General features: G+C 42.6%; 1 protein-coding gene across 1 annotated transcript; it reads right to left on the reverse strand.

Annotated features, from left to right (window-relative positions):
* Window positions 1–13,765: 13,765 nt before the first annotated feature.
* On the reverse strand, window positions 13,766–24,475 carry PVALEF (parvalbumin like EF-hand containing). The gene is made up of 4 exons (XM_044000150.1): window positions 24,359–24,475; window positions 21,941–22,076; window positions 21,082–21,197; window positions 13,766–14,008 (listed from the first exon to the last, which is right to left on the reverse strand). The coding sequence occupies exons 1-4, from the start codon at window positions 24,462–24,464 to the stop codon at window positions 13,962–13,964; spliced, it is 405 nt and encodes a 134-aa protein (XP_043856085.1). The 5' UTR covers window positions 24,465–24,475; the 3' UTR covers window positions 13,766–13,961.
* Between the last annotated feature and the right edge of the window lie 758 nt (window positions 24,476–25,233).

A 25,233-nucleotide genomic window follows, 5' to 3' on the forward strand; every position in this document is an offset into this window, starting at 1 on the left:
ATATAGTTAGAGGCATCATTTAAAGCCAGGTCCTTGCACTCTAAATCTAGGACTCTTCCCACTAGACCAGGTTGCTCTCCGGGACCTTCCCAGTAAATTCCTTCAGAATTTAAGATCTTTTACTGCTTTATAACCACAGGTTATTTTAGACCCAAAATTGCATTAAATCAGCTTGATCACCCACTTCATTCATCAGACTTCACTCTGAATGACTTTTTTATTTGTTTGGTTTTTGTGGGGCAGTGAGGGTTAAGTGACTTGCCCAGGGTCACACAGCTAGTAAGTGTCAAGTGTCTGAGGCTGGATTTGAACTCAGGTCCTCCAGAATCCAGGGATGGTGCTCTATCCACTGTATCACCTAGCTGCCCCTTCTGAATAATTTTTTACTATTTCTTCTATCCCCAATAGATGAAGATTTGCCACTATTAAGAATAATTAAAATAATATACTAGAGACTCTGAAGGCAGTTCTCACAGAGGAGCCCCAAGATGCCTGGAACAGTGTAAGCATCATCTATTCTCCATTACCAGAATGTAATGCTCTTAAGGGTAGAGACGGCCTTCCTTTTGCCATAGTTTCATACAAACAGTAGGTATTTAATAAACAAGGGTGGTGCAGGAAAGAAAGGAGAGAACTATGAAGACTACATTGTATTGTTTTATTTATTTAAAAAAATGTGAGAAGATGCCATCTTGACTTAATCTCATTTTATATTTTAGTTTGTAGAACCTTGAAGTGTTTCTGTAATATAAATTAATTTGGGGGGTTTGCACCTGCATTTAATCAGTGTGGAGAATTCTTTTCTTCTGTGGAAACTTGCACCAAAGCATTTCACAAACCATCTTTAAATTATAATCAGGGAAAGTTACTTGAAGCACTGACTTGCCCATGGTTACACGGCTAATGTATGTCAGAGGTAAACATTAAATCCAAGTCTTCCTGACTATACACTGCGCCATGACACCTCTGATAAAGTGAATATTCCTCCTTGCTTAGTTTTGGAATTTTTGTATATTCAGTTTTAAATTCAGAGGGGATATATTTCCTAAAGCCAGGCACACCCTCTTACCCAAGCCAAGGGCAGGGGACAACGTCCTCAATGCTGGTGTGGCTAGACTCTGGCATAGGAGAGTGCATGTAAGATGTTGTCATCATTCTGACCAGGCTCTTGGCTCCCTCCCTTGGAGGGTGCATCCACACCAGTGAGATCCCTGATCTATTAAAGGGCAACCCAGATGTTAGAGTATCCTAGACCCCTAGCTCCACTAATGTGAGGATGGATTCAGGGACAGTTATAGAGGACCTTTCACTTAATCTCTGGCTCAAGCCCCAACTGAAGGAAGCTCGGGGTACATCACTATTTGATTCATTTTACTTTCCCAAAAGGGACTTAAGCTCCCCTGCAAGAATTCAAATGAGCAGGCATCAAATATAAGGTATTGACAGAAACCTGGTATAGTGGATGAAGTGCTGGTCTTAGAGTCAGAAAGAGTGTGAGTCTGTGTGAGTCTAGCAATTAACACTCTGAATTTCAATGTCTCCATTTATATAATAGGGATAGTAACACCTACCTCATCTGGCTATGGTGAAGATCAAATAGAAATGACAAGTATCAAGCTTTTTGCAAACCTTAAAGTACCAAATAAGTGTCAGCTGGAAGTTATAAGAAGCCCCCAGATGCAAATTTTATGAATAAGAGCTGAAATCAAGGAGTAGTTAATAAGATCTCAAGAAGAAAAGGTTGAGGAACCTGAGGTCATTTAAAATGTTGCTCACTTAAGGCAAACTTCAGAAAAATCAATGCAACATGACAAAAATAAAACCCATCTCAAATGTCTTTGCAGAGGAGACAGGCATAGTTAGATTAGGACTTTGAAATGGCCTTTTAAAATAATAATAGGTAAGATTTATATAGTGCCTGTGGGGCAGGCACTATACTAAGCACTTTACCATTATTTTCTCATTTCATCCTCACAACAACCCTGCAAGAGACATGCTGTTATTACCCCCACTTTACAGAAGAAGAAACTGAAACAGAGGTTCAGTTAAGTGACTTGTCCGGGGTCACACAGCTAGTAAGTGTCTAAGGTCACATTTGAAGTCAGGTATCTGACTCCCAACTCTAGATCTTTTTTTTTCTTTTTCTTTTTTCTTTCCTTCTTTTTCTTTCTTCCTTTTTTTTTTTTTTTGGTGGGGCAATGAGGGTTAAGTGACTTGCTCAGGGTCACACAGCTAGTAAGTGACAAGTGTCTGAGGCTAGATTTGAACTCAGGTCCTCCTGAATCCAGGGCCAGTACTTTATCCACTGTGCCACCTAGCTGCCCCAACTCTAGATCTCAACCCACTGCACCACCTACCTGCCTCAAACTTGAGTTTGATAGCATGGATGCAAATAGCAGAACACACATACCAAAACTGAGTAATTCAAAGAAGCTATGAATTGCTAATGTCATCATGAAAGAATTCATTCTCTCACAATGTTTGACAGAATAGAAACACTAGTACACGTGACATCTGTAACCAGAAAGCTATGAGAAACCTGCAGAAAGAGTGGAAGACCGAATCAATATCTGGCTGGTGCTAAGTAGAAAACTAGATCCTTGCATCACCCAATACACATGACTTTTAATGTGGGCAATGAAGCACATCAGAAAGCCTGGATTCCCTTAATTGGCAATAGAAAGTAAAAGTCAAAAGGTTGGTGGGGTGGGGAGGAGGGAATGAGCCAAAGCAACACAAAGAACAGCAACACAAGAAAAATACCAACAAAAACTCACCGCAAGCTCGAAAAGAAGAGAAATCAGAGAGGGAGTGTAAAGTTGCTATCAAGCCATACTGTCTAAAATATTTAATGAGTGGTCACCAATAAATTAGAAGCTTTAGCAAAAGTTTAGACTTTTAAGCATTTATTAAAGAGAATAAGAATTTGGTGAAGAGAGAGAAAGAGGCCTAGATTCAGCTATCTATCTCAGGGAGCCAGCGTCTGTCTCTTGCTCCACTCCCGCCGAGGTCCTCACAAAACAGAGAGAGAGTGAGCCTCGCACCTTCTTCATCTCACAAGCCTCCTGTGAAACTGGGAATGTCCCATACACACACACACACACACACACACACACACACACACACACACCTCCAAGCTAATTAGCTGATAGCTTTGATAGTACCCACAAGCAAATGTCACTTCCTGACACCAAGGAAAAGCCACATGCCTTGCCCTCAGATGCCTTCTCCTCATGGTGGAGCTTTCCTACAGTAACTCTCCAGCAGGTGGTGTCACTCCAATTGTTACAGGACGGAATCCTTAAATCAGGAGGATGTGGAAAATTTCATCTATATGGTCTCAAGCCCAACACAATGAAAATGTGAGTTGGGTCAAATGCAAAATGAAAAGCTTTCACACCCATCATAGAATAAACAACAAGCCTGTTGAGTCAAGGATGGGTGAGTGAAACTCCAGCTTCTCTACTAACCTGGATGCCTGACCCCACCTTTCTTAACAGATGGCATCACCTATTTAGTGCAAAAGTAAAACACCTATGAATGATGTCTTCATGTACTTTATATAAAGCATTCATTATTTGTATTTATCAAATCTATGGACACATACTATTTTGACTAAGGATCAAAAAGAAGCAGTAATAAGAAGAGCTGAGCCATCATATAGATAGTGCTTTAAGTTTTTCAAAACACATGTGTTCTCATTTGATCCTCACAGAAACCCTTTAAGGCAGGTCCTATTATCTCCATTTTACAGACGATGCAGTTGTCAGGAAGAAGTTAAATGGCTTGTTCAGAGTCACACAGTAAATGTTGGAGGAGGATTTGAATTTAAGTTTTCCTTACTCTACAGACCATCTCTTGTGATTCAGTTGTTTTTCAGTGTTGTTCAACTCTTTGTGACCCCCTTTGGGATTTTCTTAGCAAAGATACTGAAGTTTTTTGCCATTTTTTTTCTCTAGTTCATTTTACAGATGAGGAAACTGAGGCAAATAGGATTAAGTGACTTGCCCAGGGTCACACAGCTAGTATTTGAGGCCACATTTAGATTCAGAAAGATGAGCCTTCCAGACTCTAGGCCTGAAACTCTATCTACTGCACTACCTCAAGCAATGCTGAAATGTCCCAGGGGATGTAAAGAACAACTATCCACTTGGAAATTATTGAACAGGCTGCCCCAAAAGTGCCATGCTAACCAAAACCAGCTTGAACCACCTCTTGAGCTTATTGTTAAATTTTCATTGTGAGCATTTACACCTCAAGTCAGCAAATGTTGCACAGGATGGCTTAATTTATTGTTTTGTTGATTGTCTAAACTTAAGAAAGTGATGAATAAAATATTAATAATTCAGGTTAAATTTGAGTGTGTCATATGTACATTTCCCTCCCAGAGAGCTTGTTGTTAAACATTTACTAGCCCACCACTGTAAAATATTTATACTTTTTTTTATTACCACAAATCCTTTGAATCAGTCACACACTGATGACTTATTCATGTACTGTAAATATATAAAATAGATCTAAGAATACTAGAATAATTAGTATTTGATAGCCATATGTTGCGACTATAGTAATGTTAAGATGTCAAATATGGCATCTTTCTGGTGAGACAGTTCTGCCAATTTTGGCTAAGACTGTTCTTATCAATGTATCAAATGTGGGTTCATTGAATAACATTAAATAGGTTTCTTTATCTTGTGGAATCTTTTGAAAATTATATCAAAATGTTCTTTGGACTCAAGTGTAAAATTCTTAAGTGTATTGCCAACTGGAAAATAGAGTTGGAAGCCTTTGGCCTTGAATCAGGAGGGCAAATTGAACCGATGGACAAAGGTGATACAGATAATTTGTGTTTCTCCAGGCAAGACACAATGAGCATAAAGTTATCAAGGAAAAATTTGTGGATATATATGTCAAAAGACTTATCAATGTCCTGAAAGCAAAGCTGAATGCAATGAATGTGTTTAAAGTAGTTAACATCTCCACAGTACCAGTTTTAATGTATACTTTTGGAACTATAAAATGGACATAACAAATTTGGAAAGCATCCTAACAAAAACCAGTGGCATATTAATGAAACACAAGGTCCGTCACCTTGGCAAAAGGGAAAAAGGATTAACAGATGTTCTCAATACACATGACAAAGTAAAAAACTCACAGAAATACCTTTGAAACAAAAGAGACATCACCAAGCCACAGTAAGGGCTAATAGTGGGTACATATCATTGTATCTGTCAAATGTAATCAGAAGTCATTCATTTCCAGATCCAAAAGTGGAATCAAAAGTCCTTCCATGGACAACAGCTACATGAATTCAACTAACCAGACCAACAAAGAAGTGAACAAACAGCTGAGTCATATGGATCTTTTTCCAGAAAAGGAGGGATTTATGATGGAAATTCATTGCCACAAGAAAGAAGGGTTAGCTTTAAAGGGGCCAGACTTTTTGGTAAAGGCAAATGAAAGATATGGGTGGAAACTACGTATCATTGTAGTCTGCAAAAACTTAGCCCCTACTGAATAATAATAATAATAACAGTATTCATATAGTACTCTAAGGTTTGCAGAATATTTTACATATATCTCATTTGTTCCAGGCAGCAACCGTTCAGGTAGTTGCTTTTATTACTGCCATTTTAAAGATTAGGAAACAGAGACAAGGGGAGGTGGGTAGGGGCCATCTGCCAGTCTTCCCAGTACCACTTCCCTAAACTCCAAGGGGTTTTTCACCTTGACCTGAGGGCAGCCTACCTAACAGCCAGTTGATCCTGATGTTAGGTAAGCTGTAGAAGCCCCAAGTGAGCTGCTAAGGAAGTTCCTCCCACACAAAAGGTGGGCGAGCAAGTCATCTGATCATACTCAATATACCCACTGGCTCCTTGGATGATTGACAGCTCATCCTGCTTAGCCCCCACGTGCCATCTGTTGCCTATATATCACCCCTAAGTACATAAGACTATTTTATGAGCCCCAGACAAGCTCAGGATGGGTACCTCGATTTAGAGTATTGCAAAGGATCCATTTTAGAAAAATGGGGTGGCCTATGTATTTCAGGGACACTCTGGAGATTTTTTTTGTCCAGACTTCCATTTGGATTGCCCTGGTGGGAGAGCCATTGGGGAAATGTATGGGTTTCCCTAAATGCTATAGGGACCTATGGAGGAATTATCTCCTGGGACAGTTTGATTTCTCACCCAAAGGTAAGTGGGAAACTTCCAATCAATCTTAAGTCCTACATCCCTGTTGGGAAAACATCGTTGCTCTGTAAGACTTTGTCTTAGAGAGGAGAAGCGTATTTTGTTTTCCTTCACACTTTTAATTTTTATTCTTAATTGTTTTGGGTTGAGAGAAGACTTTATAAATATTAGAAAGGCAGTAACTATGAAAACTTTGTGACTTACCATTTTTAAAATTTACATATATTTGCATTTGGATAGTCATTATAATCTTCAGGCCCATTGCCTGTGGGCCCTCAAAAAGACTTGTCAGTTGTGGAATCACCTAAGAACTGTATAGAATAGATGGTTGGAACTCTTTCCATGGCATTCAGAGGCCATTAAAAATTGCATCATGTGGATTTTGTTGGATATTTTAAAATTCCTTTTTTATTATGAACTTCATAAGCATCAACAAAAGTGAACATTTCCATACACAAGGAACAGATGAATAGTTCATAATGTTGTTCAGTCGTGTCCAACTCTTCATGACCCAATTTGGGGTTTTCTTGACAGAGATAATGGAGTGATTTGCCATTTCCTTCTCCAGATCATTTTACAGAAGAGGAAACTGAGGCAAACAGGGTTAGATGACTTGCTCAGGGTCACACAGCTATTGTCTGATGCCAGATTTTAACTCAGGAAGACAATTCTTTCTGACTCCTGGCCTGGCACACTCTCCGCTACTCCAAAAGATTGTGTGTGAAACTAAAAATCACTGGTAAATATAGCTTGTTTTTCCAAGTACATAGTATACTTAGCACAATAGTACCAACAATACACTGTGTCTTCTCTGACTTTCCTTTTACTCTTTTTTGTGTATTTTATTTTATTGACACTCTTTATTGCTCCACTATCACTACTCTCCACTTACCCCCATAATTTTTCCCCTCCAAAAATAATCCTTCCCTTGTAAAAAATAAGTATAATCATGCAAAATAAATTCACATATAAATCATGTTCAAAGATGCATATCTCATTCTGCACCTGCAGTTCATCACCCTTCTGCCAAGAAATGGGAAGCACGTTTCATCTTCAGTCTTATGTTGGAGTCATGAATTGTTGCTGCTTTGATTTTGCTATTAAGTCATTAAATGTTGTTTTCTCTTAAAATGCAATAGGCATATAATCAGGGATTCTCAACCTGGAGTCTGTTGATGTCTTAAAAATTTTTTGATAACTATTCTAATACATTTTTTCTTTTATGCATTTAAAAACATCCTGAGAAAAGATCCATAGGGGACTGCCAAAGGTGTCCTTCATGCAAAAAATATTAAGATGCTATAGTATAATTGTTCCGGTTCAGTTCTGTTGACCCTGCATCAGTTCATAGAAGTCTTCCCAAGCTTCTTTGTATCATTTCATTCTGTCATTTTTTTCCTGGTCAAGAATATTACTGGTACATACACTGTAATTTGTTCGATCATTCCTCAGTTGATAGGTATATACAACAAAAAGTGCTGCTATTGATATTTTTGTGCATATGGGACCCTTCTCTCTGTCTTCGATTCCTTTGGAGTGTGTGCCATAGAGTAATATCCTGGGTTGAAGGATATGCACAATTTAATGTTTCTTGGGGTATAATTTCAAATTGCTTTCCAGAATAGTTGGACCCCTCCACAGCTTCACCAACAGTGAATTAATGTGTAATTCTCCCATATCCCTTCCAATAATTATCATTTTCTTTTGTTTCATCTTTTACAATTAGATGGATATGAGATATAAACTCAAAGTTTTAATTTGCATTTAATTGTTAATGATTTGGAGCATGTTTTCATGTGGTTGTTGATAGCTTGCTTTCTTTTGGAAATTTCTTGATCATATCCTTTGGCCACATATTTATTGAGAGATGGTTCTTGTTCTTGTATATTTGAATCAATTCAATCAATTCCATTGATATACGATATACATTGTGTATAGGATAATAAACCTTTAACAGAAAAAAATTGCTGAAAAGATTTTCCTAGCTCATTGTTTTCCTTCTAAGTCAAACTAACCACATTGGTTTTGTTTGTTCAAAACCTTTTTAATTTTGTGTAATCAGAATTTGTCATTTTATCTTCTATAACTGTTTCTATCCTTTTTTGGTCAAGAACTTTCTCTCATAGATAGTTGTGAAAGTAATTCCCTTTCCTTCTTTTTTAACATATATATATATGTATATATATATATATTTGTGTATGTATAAAATACATATATACAGACATTATCTATATCCAGCTATCCTTTTATATGTAGATCATGTATCCATTTAGAACTTATTATATATAGTATAAGATGTTGTCTAAACCTAATTTCCCCCGACTACTTTTCAATTTTCTAAGCAGGTTTTGTAATAGTGAGTCCTTACCCCAGAAGGTAGTATTCTTGGGTTTAGCAACCACTAGGTTACTGTGTTCAATTGCTTTTAAATCTTGTACATTTAATCTGTTCCATTGATCAACCTTTCCTGAGTCAATACCAAACAGTTTTTATGATTACTTTCACAATACTATATAGTTCAAGATCTGGTACTGCTAGGCTTCCTTCCCACTTTATTCCATTATTTTTCTTGATATTCTTGACCTTTTATTTCTCCAGATCATATTTCATTTTATTATCATTTTGTCCCCCTCCACAAAATAATCCTTTGGTAGTCTGGCATGGCACTGAATCTGTTACATAGACTCTTTGAGACTCTTTAGTACAAGGCACAGGGGAAAGGCCCTCAAGAGGATGATTCTTAACTCTCTAGAATGTTCTAGAATTAGTGGTATGAACAGATATACCGAGTACACCCCAGCTGATTTCTTGGCTACAGCAATATTTAACTTGAGGTGGAGTATAATGGCAGTAATCAAAGGAGCCTCCCCCCCTCCCTCCTGCATCTGCTCTGACTAGAGCACTAGTCTCTTCCAGTGGCCCCATCATCAAAATACTTCCAATGATACATACCCATGTCTTTTGCTGAAGGACATATGTGAACAGAGGCACTCCTAAGTAGTCCTTTGCTCTCTCTGAAAAGGGTAGGGGCAGCTAGGAGGCACAGTGGATAGAGCACCGGCCCTGGATTCAGGAGTCCCTGAGTTCAAATCCGGCCTTAGACACTTAACACTAGCTGTGTGACCCTGGGCAAGTCACTTAACCCCAATTGCCTCACCAAAAAAAGAAAAGGCTTAGGGAAGTTGTGCCAAAGAGGACTAGCCATTGAGCAGCAAGAGCTTCCCATTCAGTAGACTTTACTTATTTTTGCAAGGCAATCAGAGTCAAGTGACTTCCCCAGGGTCATACAACTAGTACATGTCAAATATCTGAGGCTGGGTTTGAACTCAGGTCCTCCTGACTCCAGGGCCAGTGCTCTATCCATTGCACCACATAGCCACCTCTCACTTAGTAGATTTTATTTGTTTGTTTGTTTGCAGGGCAATGAGGGTTAAGCGACTTGCCCGGGGTCCTACAGCTAGTAAGTGTCAAGTGTCTGAGGTCGCTTTTGAACTCAGTACCTCCTGAATCCAGAGCCGGTGCTTTATCCATTGCACCACCTAGCTGCCCCTAGTAGATTTTACAATGAGACAACTCTTCCCATCAGGATTCTTTAAACCTCTCCCTCAGAAATACATCAAGAAAGGAAGGGGATCATTTATGCTTTCCCTCGGCCCCTGGCAATCCGGCTGCCCATTTCCACATGGTAATGAAAGTGTGTCGGGGGATCCTGTGATTGGATTCAAAGGCTCTGTTCTGTGGTTCTTTCCCTGAGCACAGGACCAAATAGCACCTCGAGATGGATATTTCTAGCTTTGATAACAGCCTTGTGATCACAACAGGCCAGGTGCTTCTTGATCTGGGTCCTGGTTTCCCAACAGGACGTGCTCTGTAAAGCAGCTTCTCAGAGATGACACCCACCAACCACCACCACCTGGCTGACCAGAAGCTATGGACCTTGATTGAATAGTTGGGACAGTGCGGATTGGAAGGGAAAGGGAAATGCCTGTTCAGCCATCCCTTACAGTATTTCACGTTTGAAGTCCTCATCTTCGGGAAGAGTATAATGTGTGACAGCTTAGTGACACCATATTTGAACTATTGGTCAATGTGCACTTATGGATCTTTTGTGTCGACACTAGGTGGCGCAGTGGATAGAGAACTGGGCCGTTGGCCAGGAAGAGAGTTGAGATATGTAACCCTGGGGAAGTCATTGAACCATTGTTTGCCTCAGTTTCCTCAGTTGTAAACTGTAGATAATGATAGCACCTACCTCCCAGAATCATTATGAGAATAAAATGAGATAATATTTATAAAAAAACCACAAAGTACAGTGCCTGGTACATGCTTAATAAATGCATATTTCCTCTTTCCCTTAATAAATGCCTATTCCCCCGTTCCTTTCTCTTTCTTCGGTTGTGGAAGAAGTAAATAAATATACTATAGCATATCTACTTTGTATATTGAGTTTTGTTTTGTTTTGGTTTTGTTTGTTTGTTTTAATGAAAGAACCCTGCTAATCGCTTAAGAGATCTCCAAAACTCTGGGATGACAGGAGAATAAACCAGAGGGGGGAGGAGCTTGACTCCCCTCCCTAGAGCCTAGCTTCTTCAGGACATGAACTCAGTCCACATGAGCCCAAAGCTGGAGCCCCTTAATGAGAGAGGGTACCTTTCCTCCTCCTGGGCCATCTCTGTGCTATTATTAACAATCCTAAATTGGGGGGCAGCTAGGTGGTGCAGTGGATAAAGCACTGGCCCTGGATTCAGGAGTACCTGAGTTCAAATCCGGCCTCAGACACTTGACACTTACTAGCTGTGTGACCCTGGGCAAGTCACTTAACCTCCATTGCCCTGCAAAAAAAAATCCTAAATTGACTTTCAGCTACTGCTATTCCCTAACAAAAATAAACCTGTAAGTATACAAATTAAACAGGAAATCAACACACACACACACATACACACACACACACACACACACACACAAAACTTCAGCAAGACTTGGACTGAAGCCAAGATGGAATATTCCCAAGTGTGTTCTAAGGGGGATCAGTCTTTTTTTTTTGGGGGGGGGGCTATGAGGGTTAAGTGACTTGCTCAAGGTCACACAGCTAGTAAGTGTCAAGTGTCTGAGACTGGATTTAAATTCAGGTCTTCCTGAATCCAGGGCCAGTGCTTTATCCACTGCACCACCTAGCTGCCCCCGGGATCCGTCTTATTAAGGAAGGCTTGAGAAGCCTTGAATACATCTCTATGAGAGTAGCCATCTCCCAGTCTGTGGCTTGGGGCTTCCCATGGGCCCTGATACCCTTCAGAATGCTTCCCATGTTGTTATAGACTCTTCTCTATGAGGCTGTTTTTTCACATTTGGGTTTCTAGGCATTTCCCCTTTTTGCTTTTTTCTGCTTGCTGTGCCATAAATTCATTCAAGTTCTAACCTGAGTCTCTTCCTCTGTGAAACTTAGGATGGCACCCTAGCCCCCTGGGCCTTGGCTCTTTATCATCATCTGCCCAGAAGATATTGTTCACCCTGGAATCTCTATGGGAATTTCCCTTTATGCTTAATTCCAGTCCAAGAAGTATAGCCAATCTATGCAGTAATACTCCCTTTACTCAGAAGGTGACAACGGTGGGCATCCCCCTATGGAAGATTCAGACTATCCCAGCCGTCCAGGGTTGGAAAACTTTTGTCCTTTTGGTGGACAGATTCCCAAGATGCTGTTTCTAGGTGGTGTTTCCAGAGGGGGTAAGTAGGGCAAAGAATTTTTCGGTATTTCCAGGGCTCTTCATTCTCCATGATGCCATTAGGGGAATTCTAGAGTCAGTGCCTCATCTTGAGGCTCACAGTCCCCTCGTGCTGTCCCTGCCAGTTCCCTGGACAATCCCAGATGTGTGTTTCTCTGGGGCCACCAGAGGTTTCTACCCATTTGGTCTTTCTTCCAGATCATCTGAAATTTATCTCTGTCCTGGGCCTGAATCCAACTGTAATCCCTTACTCCCTACCCTATTTGGTGAGCCCCAACTCTGTTGACTGGGGAAATCACTTTGAGTGGGCAGGTATCCTGTGCCAACTGGAGGGGTGATTTGGAGAGACTGCATCTTCCACCCCAGGGGGCCCTTTCGGAGCAGGGGTCACCTTGAACTGTGAGCATGCCTAGGCAGGCCCCTTGCAGACCACTCTTGCTTGCTAACTTTCTCTCTTTCCCTTCACAATGGCTCTAATTTGGCATATTAGGCTAATCAGTTGACCAGGACCTGGGCAGGATCAGAAGTTGAGGCAGCCTTCATCACAGATAGGTGATATATTCTTCTCACCAATGCAATGGCACAGAAGAGTTCCAGGGAACTCATGATAGAAGAGGATCTCCAAATCCAAGGAAAAAAAAAAGAACTGTGGAGTATAGATGCTGATTGAACAATATTATTTCTTTTGTTTTGGGTGCTGTTGTGTTTTTTTTCTATTTTGAGGTTTTGCATCACTGCTCTGATTTTTTCTCTTGTAACAGGATTAATGCAGAAATAGGATTAATGTTATTAAGTATATATATGTGTGTGTATATATATCTATATCTATATGTATATAGATATATAGATATAACCTATATCAGATTACCTGCTGTCTAGGGGAAGGGGGAGGGAGGGGAGGGAGGGAGAAAAATCTGAAATTGTAAAGCTTATATAAACAAAAGTTGAGAACTATCTTTACATTTAACGGAAAAAATAAAATACCTTATATGTAAAAAAAAAAAAAAAGAAGACCTCTAGAACAGCAAGATGGATTTGTGGTTGGGGAGGTGTTCTCCCCTCCCTTTACCCCTTACACACTCTTCACCCCACCCCCAAGGGAAGAGAAAGGGGAAAGGGTGTCTCAGTGAGAGGCACCACCCAGGCTGCTCACTCAGGGGCAGTGAGTCTAAGGTAGGCCTACACCAGTGGCTCCTGGCCAGGATCCACAGGAGTGGCTCTGCATCTTTCCTGAACCCATTATGGGCTCCCTAGGCTTCCAGTAGTTTTGGATGCCAAAAGCAGGCTCTTGATCACAGCTTCCCAACTCTCCTCTGGGGCACTAAGAAATCTGGTTGATCCTAAGTGCTTTCCTTCCCTGTGTCTTAGGGACAGGCTGGGAGGGAGGGGTGAAAAAGAGAAAGCAGAAACTGGGCAGTAAAAAGTCCTTGTCCCTCTTTTAAGTACCAGTGGCATCGGGGCAGGTAGGTAGTGCAGGGGATAAAGCACCAGCCCTGGATTCAGGAGTACCTGAGTTCAAATCCGGTCTCAGACACTTGATACTTACTAGCTGTGTGACCCTGGGCAAGTCACTTAACACCCATTGCCCTGCAAAAAAAAAACAAAAAGTACCAGTGGCATGAGCAGGAGCCTTTTGCCTAAATGGGATGGCAGGTTTGGGCCAAGCCCCAAGGGTCCTTACAGCTGTGGGTATGGATAGTTATACTTAAATTGGTTCACTTACCAATCTTTTCTCCTTTGTTCAATTCCATTTGATTAAACAAACATTTATTAAGTGCCTACTGTGTATAAGGAGATGCTAGGGAGACAAAGGCCAAAACAAAAAACAATCCTTGCCCTGGAGGGGCTAACATTCTGTTTTCCAGGATAAAAGTTGTGCCTGCCTGGGTGCTGGTCACCAGTGGGTGTCTTCCTCATCTCAGGCTCGCTGGCCCACTGTATGTGCAGGTACAACCCAGTAACTTTCTCAAAGCTGAAGGTAAGTAGGGCTGGATGCACTCGGGTGAAGAGCAGCTGAGGTGTGGGGGGGTGGTCTATCTTCTCTCTATTTCTTCTTTGGAATCTTCTCTTTTTTGACCATGTCAGAGAATTCTGAAGGGGGAAGGGAAAGGTAATGAATGCCTCAGGTTATATGCCCCATTACACCTTTTTGTTCTTTGCAACAACCCACTGAAAGAGAGAGAGATGGGGGAAAGGTCATTGTGCCTGTTTTACATTTGGGGAAGTCGAGGCTCAGCAAAGCTGGGGGGCGGCTCAAAGATACACAGTGAGTAGGTAACAAAGGCAGGGACAAGGATCTTCATGGTTTTCTAAGTCTTAATCTAGCTCTCTCTCCACTGGACCAAGTGACCAGAGAGGAATAGAGAAAGATCCTGGAACTTGACAGGAGATATCCATGGGAGAGGTCAGAAAGGGACTCTGTGTTCCTATAGTAGAATGTCATGTAGTCAGTCCTCATGGGGAGGGTCACTGCTGTGTGGTGCAGGAGAAAGAGCAATGGATTTGGAGTCAACAGTGGATCTGGAACCTATGCAGTAATACCCAGTTGCTTAGGAAACGATGGTGGGCACATCCCCATATAAGAGTCAGATTGTCAATCACCGATGTCCAGGATTGGAAAACTTCTGTCCATTTGTGGTATCAATTTCCAGGATATCATGAACCTGGGTCAACCCAGGTTCAAATCCTGGCTCCTGTCATTCAGTATACATGTGATCTTGGGCCAGTCACTAAGCTGCTCTTGGCCTCAGTTTCTTCATCTGTCAGAGAAAGGGATTGGACTAAGTATCTTAAGGTCCCTTCTATTTTTAAATCTATAATCCTCTTATCTCTCCTCTGCTCCCCAGGCCTTAAGAAATCTAGTTGCAGAGACTAAAAGTGCCCTGTACACAGTAGGCACTTAATAAATGTTCATTGAATTGAAGGGACTTTAAGTATTCTCTACCACCTCAGATATACTTAGAATGCTTTGATCTCTCCTTTGCCTCCTTTACTCCCTTTCTTATATTATTATTGCTATTGCCATTGCTATTATTATTGTTGTTGTTGTCGTTATTATTATCTGTGTACATGTATTCCCCTCCCCCAGTAGAATGAAAGCTTCTAAAGATCAGGGATTTGTTTTTCCTTGTTATCCTTACTGCCTAACGCTAAATAGCCACCTACTAAGTATTTAGAGAGAGAGAGAGAGAGAGAGAGAGAGAGAGAGAGAGAGAGAGAGAGAGAGTAAAAGTGAAGGTGTTAGACCAGATACATGATCTCTAAGGCCCTGGGGCGCAATGTTTTTTAGGATTAACATGAACTCACCAACAGCACAACTTGTAAATACATGAAAACCTAGAGTGTGAGAGAATAGGACTTAGCAGAAATAGAGGGAACAGAATCCAAGGGCTTTGATCCAGGTCAAGGGGCAGCTGTTTATCCCTCCTGAAATCCAAGGAGAGAGCATCCTCAGGGAGGCTCTATCTCTGTTGCTGGGCCCAGGGCTACCTCCCAGCTCCCCAGCCTAGTAGCTTGTCTTCTGCATCAACCACAGCTGATGAATGTGAATGGTACAAGGAGGGTCAATTTTAGGAAGAGGACCAATGGGGAGCTCCAGAAGGTGACTCTCTTGGGAGCCTCAGAGCTATTGGGGATTCTGTCCTGAAGGGACAAGAATATGTATCTCAGCTGACCGACCCCAAATATCTTCTAATAAAGTACTTCAAGAGTATGAGTTGTAGTCTCCGGTTCTGGGGCAGCTAGGTGGCGCAGTGGATAAAGTACCAGCCTGGATTCAGGAGGATCGGATTTCAAATCTGACCTCAGATACTTGACACTTACTAGCTTTGTGACCCTGGGCAAGTCACTTAACCCTCATTGCCCCGTCCCCCCCCCCCAAAAAAAAAAGAGTGTAGTCTCGGGTTCTATATTTCAGAAGAGATAAAAGAGAGCCCATATAGAAGGGGCATTTTGGGATAATGAGGGGACTAGAAGCAAAAGGAGGATGGGGTTGAATGGAAATAGTGATGTTCAGCCTGGAGAACAGAAGGCTTGCAGTACATGGTAGCAGAGAGAAGGAGAGAGAGGGAGAGGGGAGAGAGAGAAAGGAAGAGGGGGAGGAGAGGGAGAGAGAGGGAGGAGGAGAGAAACAGAGAGAGAGAGAGGGAGAGAGAGGGAGGGGAGAGAGGGGAAGGAAGAGGGGGAGGAGAGGAAGAGAGAGACAGACAGAGACAGAGAGAAGGGGAGAGAGAGAGAGAGGGAGAGGCTTATTGGGTATTTGTTGAATCTAATTGAATTGAAAAACTTGAAGAGTTGTCCTGTGAATCCTCACCCCTAAGAAAACTCCACCATCTCATTTCTCTCTTCCTGCTCCAGGGCTGCTGAGTAGCTATCTGTCAGTGGAGGAGAGTCAAAAGATTGAGCTAATTTCATCCGCTTCAAATTTATGGTCCATAAGCCCAGCTGGGTCCTCTTGGCTGCTCTAAAAATCCTGTTTTATCAGCTCTTTATCTCACTGCCCACAGCAATTGTTCTGAGCTCTTTCCTCTCTTCCCCAGCACTCTTACCCACTGCACTCAAAGAGGCTGACTTAGCTCCCTGTTTCACTGAGAAGATAGAAACCATCAGACAACAGTGCCCTCGGTGCCCTGGTCAGAACTACTTAGTGGTATCTCCTGCTATCTCCTACTCTGACATAAGTGTTATCCTTATAAGGCTGATTTCTTGACCCGCGACCCCTTTCTCCATCCGTCATCCCTCTTCGTCTTTCAAGCCATCTTTCCCTTGCCCCTGGCTTCTTCCACCTCTGCCTACCAATATGTTCAGTCTTCAAAACATGTCTTCCCTTGACCCTTCTTTCTTCTCCTGTCCACTGCTAAACTTGAGAAAATTATCTTCATCCTAGGGCTCAGCTTCTTCACTACCTAATTCTTGCCTTGCCTTAATCCTCCCTCCCTTCCACTCCAGACCTGACACTGCTGAAACTAGCCTCTCTAAGGTCACCAAGGATGACCTACCTGCCAAATCCATCACTCTTATTTTCGGTATTCATCCTCTTCATCACCTCTACACCACTTGATCCCCTCTCTTCCTGAGTACCTTTGATTTTCTTGACTCCAGAGACACCTTGGCTTCCTAGTTCTCTTCTTACCTTTTAAGTGGCTCTTTCTTTGTCTTCTCTGCTTCCTTACCCTCTTCCAGAACCCTGAATCTTCTACTTCTCTCTCTCCCTTCCTCTCTCCCTCCCTCCCTCCCTTTTCCCTCCCTCTCTCCCTCTTCTCCCCCTCTTCCTTTCCCTCTCTCCCCTCTCCCTCTCTCTCCCTCTCTCTCTCTCTCCCCTTCTCTCTGTCTCTGTCTGTCTCTCTCTTCCTCTCCTCCCCCTCTTCCTTCCCCTCTCTCCCCTCCCTCTCTCTCCCTCTCTCTCTCTCTGTTTCTCTCCTCCTCCCTCTCTCTCCCTCTCCTCCCCCTCTTCCTTTCCCTCTCTCCCCTCTCCCTCTCTCTCCTTCTCTCTCTCTTTCTATCCCTGTCTTTCCTTTTTCTCTTTTGGCAAATGTCCTCATTCCTATCACATCAAACTCCATGCATGCCACTCCCATATCTATATTTCCACTCATGAATTCCCTTCTGAGCCCCAGTCCCACACCTCTAAATGCCTACAGGACATCTCCACCCAGATGATCCACTGGCACACCAGACTCAACCTGTTGAAAAAAGAAATGAGCTGAGTGGATAAAGCACCGGCCCTGGATTCAGAAGGACCCAAGTTCACATCTGGCCTCAGACACTTGTCACTTGCTAGCTGTGTGACCCTGGGCAAGTCACTTAACCCTCATTACCCTGCAAAAAAAAAAGGAAAAGAAAAAAAAAAGAAATGAGCTTAGGTATGTCCCCAGGATTTCTTTCTCCATGATGCTCAAAGACTGTATAGCTGGGTGAAAGCACTGGTGTCAACAGGTGAGGATTCTTGAATCCTTAAAGGGGAAGGAGACTTGTAGGGGAAAGGAGTTAAAAAAAATACCCCAAAGAATGCAATCAGAGCAAAGGGATCAGCAGAGGGGCAGCCAAACCAGCTAAACCACAAGTCATCAGAGAAGGAAAAAAAAAAAAGAGGTGCCTCCTGAGAGTGTCTACAAGGTGTCTCTAAACTCAGCCTATCTCCATGCTAGCTACCAAGGTCAGACTTCTATGAAACACAAAACAACGGACTCCTTCCTTTACACCATCTGCCCACAGAGAAGAGAAAGCCTCTTCATCCCAGAATAAGTTTCCCATTTTCTCCATTTGTGTATGGATGGAGGCTAAGAATTATTCTGCTTACTTTACTCTTGGTGCCCCCAACTGGGAAATAATCAGGAAATTACAAAATAAATAAGAATCCAATAGAACACAGATAATGTTGATATGTGGTTTTCTAAGTCAATATGAGGCCTTCAGGGATCCTTATGTCCAGTTTAGTGTCCCACCCTTTCTATTTGGGTTTGACACCCCTGCCTGAGACCACCTTACACCTTCTTTTCACATAGAGAGATCTGACTGGCATCTCTCCCTGATCAAAAGTAACGGGTGACTGGGGCAGCTAGGTGGCGAAATGGCTCTGGATTCAGGAGGACCTGAGTTCAAATCTGACCTCAGACACTTGACACTAGCTGTGTGACAGTGGGCAAGTCACTTAACCCCAATTGCCTCACCAAAAAACAAACAAATAAGTAATGAGTGACTTCCTCATTGTCTCCAGGTTCAAACTCCTTTGCCTGGAATTCAATGATCTCTACAACCTGTTGTCTTATCTCATATTACTCCTTTTCATTCAGTCTATAGGACCACCATTCTATCCTAATCCTCATGACTGGATTGTTCTACTCTAAATTCATTTACATTCCTCTCCTTCCTTTAAAGCCATTCATGAGGGCTTTCCTGATCCCATCCCACTTTCCCCTGTTAAACTTCAGATACCATTTCTTTTACAACTCTATAATAATAATAATAACAACAACAACTGACATTTGTACAGTACTTAAAAGTGTGCTGGATCTCATTGGCTGGTAGTGGTGAGCTTGTAAAATGAGAGAAATTATTTTACTGTTATATTAATAACCAATTATTAAATTGGGATCAAGGCTTTTCTCTTCAGTTTCCTCAATGAGGCTCCATTCTTGTTAAAAAGTCAGATTCTGGGGCAGCTAGGTGGCGCAGTGGATAGAGCACCGGCCCTGGAGTCAGGAGGACCTGAGTTCAAATCCGACCTCAGACACTTGACACTTACTAGCTGTGTGACCCTGGGCAAGTCACTTAACCCCAATTGCCTCCGAAAAAAAAAAAGTCAGACTCTGTGGGGCAGCTAGGTGGTGCAGTGGACAAAGCACTGTGCTAAGTGCTTTATCAAATGCGGCCACAGACACTTGACACTTACAAGCTGTGTGACTGTGGGCAAGTCACTTACCCCCCCCCACACACACCTGCCAAAGTCAGACTCAGAAGAATATGACTGATTGATAAGATTACCCCTACCCTCAAGGAAGATGCTTTTCAATCTTGAGTGGGACCCCAACCAACTAGGAGGCTTTTCTTCTGTTTAGAGTATAAATATAATCCAGTCTGGGTGAGTTCTTGCCCTGGGGAAAAGAGCCTCTGTCCCTGAGCTCCTCCATTAGAGTTTAGGGTGACTCAGCTCATGAAAGAGAAAACCAACTAGAGTGATCTGGCTGAAGATGGATTCCCCTCTCCAGATCACGGGAGGAGGCTGTCTCATGATCAAGCCACAGTTCTCAGCAGAAGGAGCTGAAGACTTCTAGCCCACCTTCTCATTAAATGTCCACCAGTCAGGGTTGATTTTCACTTGTCACCCCTTTCAGGGGTTATTTATAACTTTCAGGCTTTCCATGGCTCATCTTTGGTTACCAAGAGAAACCACTGACCATCAATTTATTAATTGCAGTCTAGCCTAATTAATCAATTGAGTATTAATTACCCAGAAACTCTGTCTCTTGGGGTTTTTCATTCATCACAAAAGTAGTTCTGGTATTTTCTTACATATAAGGCAGATAGACAGCATGGTGGATAGAGGGCTGGTCCTGGACTCAGGAAGATGGAAATTTAAATCTGGCCTCAGACTCTTAGTAGCTATGTGACCTTTGACAAGTCAGTTAACCTCTGTCTCCCTTGATTTCCTCAACTGTAAAATGAAGATACCAATAGTACCTATTTCACAGGGCTGTTGTGAAGATCAAATGAGATAACATTCGCAAAGCACTTAGCACAGTTCCTGACACATGCTATATAAAGGTGCTATATAAATGCATTATTTCCTTCACTTTTCCCCCACATGAAGAACTGAGGCTTCACAAGTTTAATGAACTTATGTATTAGAGTTATTTGCGTGTGTATCATATCCCCCTACTAGAAAAAAGGCAGGGATGATGTCCTGTTTAAACTTTCTATTGGGCAGCTAGGTGGTGCAGTAGATAGAGCACCGGCCCTGGAGTCAGGAGGACCTGAGTTCAAATCCAGCCTCAGACACTTGACACTTACTAGCTGTGTGACCCTGGGCAAGTCACTTAACCCCAATTGCCTCACTCAAGAAAAAAAAACCCCAAAAACCTTTCTATCACCCCCCACCCCCACCCCACCCCCACCTAGTGCCTAGCATCATGTTTGGCACATAGTAGGTGATCAGTAAATGTTTCTTAAATGAATGCTTAGTCCTAAAGATGATAACCAGGACCAGGGGGTTGGAGTTCCAGGAGAATAGACTTTGAATCAGCATAAGGAAAAATGTTCCCCAACACTGAGAGCTGACTGGCAATGGAACGAATGTCTTAGGAAAACTAAGTTCCCCTTTTCTAGAGGTATTCAAAGGGCAGCTAGGTGACCTTTGGTCAAGAGTATTGTAAATAGGATTTCTTCTTTGGCCAGGGATTGATTTGTCTAAGTAACTCCACGGTATCTCCCAATTCAGCACTTCTGTGACAGCTACACAAGTGTACTCTGAGGACATGCCAGTCACAAAGAGATGGAGAGGCTGGGCTTGGGCTGGGAGGACCCTGGGGCCTGAGCAGGGACTGGATTGGCTGGGAGTCAAGTCCTTCACGGCAGAACCGGGAATTAGTTTGTCTCCTCATTCTCTTATTCACCACTGCCCCCACAATCTGTCCCACCTCTTTCTCTTCAGTCCCCAAACTCCTGACCTTCAAAGTCAATTCGTCCATCTCCATCTTTGTCGGCGGCTTGGATCATTGCCTCAGCCTCTTCATCCGTCAGGGGCGCCGTAGGGCCAGTGCTGGGGACTGTGGACAAGATGTACCTGCGAAGCAGAGATCCCTGGGCCTCAGAGGAGGGCAAGCTTGGGAACAGGTGCAGTATAGAGGCATGGGGATGCTCTCGGGGCTTTGGAGCTAAGTTGTCTATTGGCTTTCTTACTCCCAGAGGAGGCTGTAGGCACAGCCAACAGCACTTGGGAGTGCTGAGTGATCAGATGAGAAGAGCCTAGATTGGGGCAATGCCTATTTCTTCTGTCCTCCTGGGAATAAAATGGCAGATAGGAGACAGGAGGTTAAGTGGATAGGAAGAACAGATCAAGAGCGACAAAGAGGGAAAGAAAGTGTGTGTTCCTGTCCAATTGCACATTTCCTTCCCATTATCTGTGAATTTTTTTATGCACTTCCACATCAATAGTGTATGTAATCTATAAACCCCTAAAGGTAGGAGACTATAGCTGTGCATTTTGGAGGGAAGGGCATCGCCTAACACAGGGCCTTGGTGGGGGCAGTGGGGTGTAGTAGAAAGAGCCTATAGAAGTATTTTACTCCCAACTCCAACACTGACTGCCCACTTAAATGATTACAAGACCTTGGGCAAGTCATTGCCTCTCTATGGGCCTCATCTGGAGAATGAAGAGGTTGTCCTGCATGATGACTGGACTCCCTTCTGGCTTAGACGTTCTAAGATTCTATGATTAGAGGAGGAGAGGGAGGGTTCCCAAGAGTGGAGGAGAAGGCAGACAAAGGGAGGGAAGGATGGGGTCCAGGGCCACTCCCTGCCCTTTACTTGATCTCATTCCACTCAATGAAGCCACTCTTGTCTTTGTCCAACATCTGGAAGGACTTCCGAATGATTTCCTCCTGCTGGCTTGAGGTCTGGAACTTCTGCATGTACTCAAAGAATCTGTTGTAGTTGAAAGAACCTAGAATAATAATGGCGCATATATGTTAGCCAGGGCAAGTATTAGTATCTCCTTTAGAAGAAGCTAGGTGGTAGGATAGCTAGGTGGTGCAGTAGATAGAGCCCCCAAAGTTAGGTGGCTCAGTTCAAATATGGATTTGGACTTTTGTTTTGTTTTGTTTTTGTTTTGTTTTTTTGTTTTTTTTTTGTTTTTGCGAGGCAATGGGGGTTAAGTGACTTGCCCAGGGTCACACAACTAGTAAGTGTCAAGTGTCTGAGGCTGAGTTTGAACTCAGGTACTCCTGAATCCAAGGCTGGTGCTTTATCCACTGTGCCACCTAGCAGCCCCAAGGCTTTGGACTTTTACTATGTATGACCCTGGTCAAGTCACTCTGTCCACCTCATTTTTCTCAACTGTCAAATGGGGATAATAATACAGGCATGCTCCATTTTGTTGTTGCTTCACTTTATGGTACTTCAAAGATACTGTGTATTTTGCAAATTGAAGGTTTGTGGCAACCCTGCATCAAGCAAAGTCTATCACCATTTTTCCAACAGCACATGCTCACATCATGTGTCTGTGTCACATTTTGGTAATTCTCACAAATATTTCAAACTTTTCCATTATGATTATTATATCGATTGTGATGATCTGTGATCAGTGGTCTTTAATGTTACTATTGTCATTGTTTTGGGGTGCCAACTTAATCAATTGTGTGTGTGTGTGTGTTCTGACTGCTTCACCAGCTGGCAGTTCCTTGTCTTTCTCTCTCCTCTGGCCTCCTTATTCCCCAAAGCATATCAAAATTGAAATTAGGCCAATTAATAACCCTACAATGGCCTCTAAGTGTTCAAGTGAAAGGAAGAGTCAATCCATGTGGCAAACTTTATTGTCTTATTTTAAGAAATTGCCAGGGGCAGCTAGGTGGTGCAGTGGAAAGAGCATCGGCCTTGGAGTCAGGAGGACCTGAGTTCAAATCTGGCCTCAGACACTTAACACTTACTAGCTATGTGACCCTAGGTAAATCACTTAACCCCAATTGGCTCACCAAAAACAAAACCAACAAAAAAACAAAACAAAACAAAAAAAAGAAATTGTCACAGCCACTCCAGCCTTCATCAGCCACCACCCTGGTCAGTCAGCAGCCATCAACATCAAGGCAAGACCCTCCACCAACAAAAAGATTAGGACTGGCCAAAGTCTCAGGTGATGGTTAGCATGTTTCAACAATAAAGTACGTTTAAATTAAGGCATGTACATTGGGTTTTTTTTAGACATAATGCTATTGTGCACTTAATGGACTACAACATGCACTGGGAAACCGAAAAAAAAAATTCGTGTGACTTGGCATACTTAATAAATGTTTGTTTCTTTTCTTCCTTTCCATTTTACATATGAAGAGATAGAGTCAAAGAGGTTAAGTGATTTACCCAGGGCTAGAAGAGTTGGAATAAGGATTCTATATCAAGTAGCCCCTTTAATATGGCATGCTTTTGTTCAAGCCACAGAGGGGAGAGTTGATAGGACAGGGTAGTTGTTGGGTGAATTGGATTGGTGGCCGTCAGAGAAGGTCTAGTGCTCCCAGCCTGTAGTTGATGGGGTATGGTATTTTGGAGCTACACAGGCTCATGCTTAGCCCAATGGAGACACCAAGCCTCAGAAAGGCAAGGAACAAGACCCAGAGAATAAGCTTAGGGTTGAGGTCCCCTTGTGGCGTATAGAGAGAGGCCATGGAGAGGAAGAGGGGGATAGGCACTGGATGATGCCTGGGAGAAGAACCGAAGTATAGGCCAGATGCCACTCATTGTCGATGACCTGAAGAAAGACTTTTGGCACCAGGGTTACAGGATGTGTAGTTTAACAAACAAGCCAGACCTGGCCAACCAATAGTGTGAAAAATGGGATTTTAGTTTCTCCCCACTCCCCTACTTTGGGGGTTGTGTAATTGTTTGTCCCTTAGTGCCAGGGAATGGGATGAGGGCCCAGAGCTGGGACTAGGCCATCACACTAGCGGGATACAGAAAGGAATACCTTTCCCCCCATCCCCATAAATGCACAATTCTTTAATGCCAAAAGAGTTTGCTCTCTACTTCACAGTGGTATATATTTCAGGATAAACCGAGTCCCATGTATCAGAGGCGTAAGGCGGACAATAACACAAAGAAGACAGGCAATTTAAAAACCTTGCTTACCGTATACAGCTAAAAATGCCTCGTCTGGGCTCCACTCTCCCCCCACCCCGCAGTTTTGCATGGAGCACAGCTAGGGAGGCTGGTTAATCTGCAGTAACTCCCACTCCTTACCATGGTGCCTCATGTCTGAAGGCAGCATGTCAATGTCCTTGTCTGATAGGGATGTCCCCATGGCCATGCCAATCTTCTTCACCTGCGAGGAGAAGTCTTCATCCATCTTGAGCACTGGAGAAAGAATCAGGTACCCAATGAGGGCCCAGAAGATTCTGACTTTCTGGCATCCATATGCTAGCTAGGGAGAGGGCTTTTTTCAATGCACATGGGATTCACTTTATGTAAGAGGCTTGCAGACATTTTTAGTTAATCAGATTTTTGCAAACCAAATTATACTTTTAAATGCATAAGGAAAGCTGGTTATTTAAAGAAAAATCTATAGCAAATCTTTTCAGAAAGCAAAAAGTTAGGTAGAGCTAATAAGAGAAGCTCCTATTTGACTTTAGGGTTGGTGAAGTACTTTCCTCAAAGAATTCTTTAAGGTAGGTATTGCATTCTTATTTTACAGATGAAGAAAATGAGGCTCATAAACCCCTAATATCTGGCATGCTTAAAATAAGGTCAAATTCTATTTTGCACAATATCATACAAAGTGCTAGGGTTCTTCTAGGGTCTGTTACCCTCAGATCCAATCCCTTACCTTACTGCTAACCTCCTCCTGAAACATCATTTACCTCAAATGGTAATCTGCATGTAATTTTCACATTATTGATTTCATATAAAAATATGTAGATTCCTTCTGCCCCCAGCCTGGTTACTTTAGCCTCACCCTACAACACTCCCTTTGGAGTTAGATTGGATTGCTCTCCCCACAAAGGAAAACCTACTGGATGGTAAAGCTATAAATAAGGAAGAACAAGACTTTGTCCACAGGGTGCCAGTACTGTTAGGGGTGGGGCGTACTTCCTCCCTCTGCTTTACTGCCCTCCCTT

The sequence above is a fragment of the Dromiciops gliroides genome, chromosome 4, assembly GCF_019393635.1.
Source record: "Dromiciops gliroides isolate mDroGli1 chromosome 4, mDroGli1.pri, whole genome shotgun sequence".
Taxonomy (NCBI): Eukaryota; Metazoa; Chordata; class Mammalia; order Microbiotheria; family Microbiotheriidae; genus Dromiciops; species Dromiciops gliroides.

Excerpts from the sequence above, each read along its gene's own strand:
- PVALEF (XM_044000150.1), bottom strand. The coding sequence starts at position 24,464 with ATGGATGAAGACTTCTCCTCGCAGGTGAAGAAGATTGGCATGGCCATG. Across the intron at positions 22,077-24,358 it reads TTCAGACATGAGGCACCATG|GTTCTTTCAACTACAACAGA; the intron begins GTAAGGAGTGGG and ends TTATTATTCTAG. Across the intron at positions 21,198-21,940 it reads ATTGAGTGGAATGAGATCAA|GTACATCTTGTCCACAGTCC; the intron begins GTAAAGGGCAGG and ends TCTGCTTCGCAG.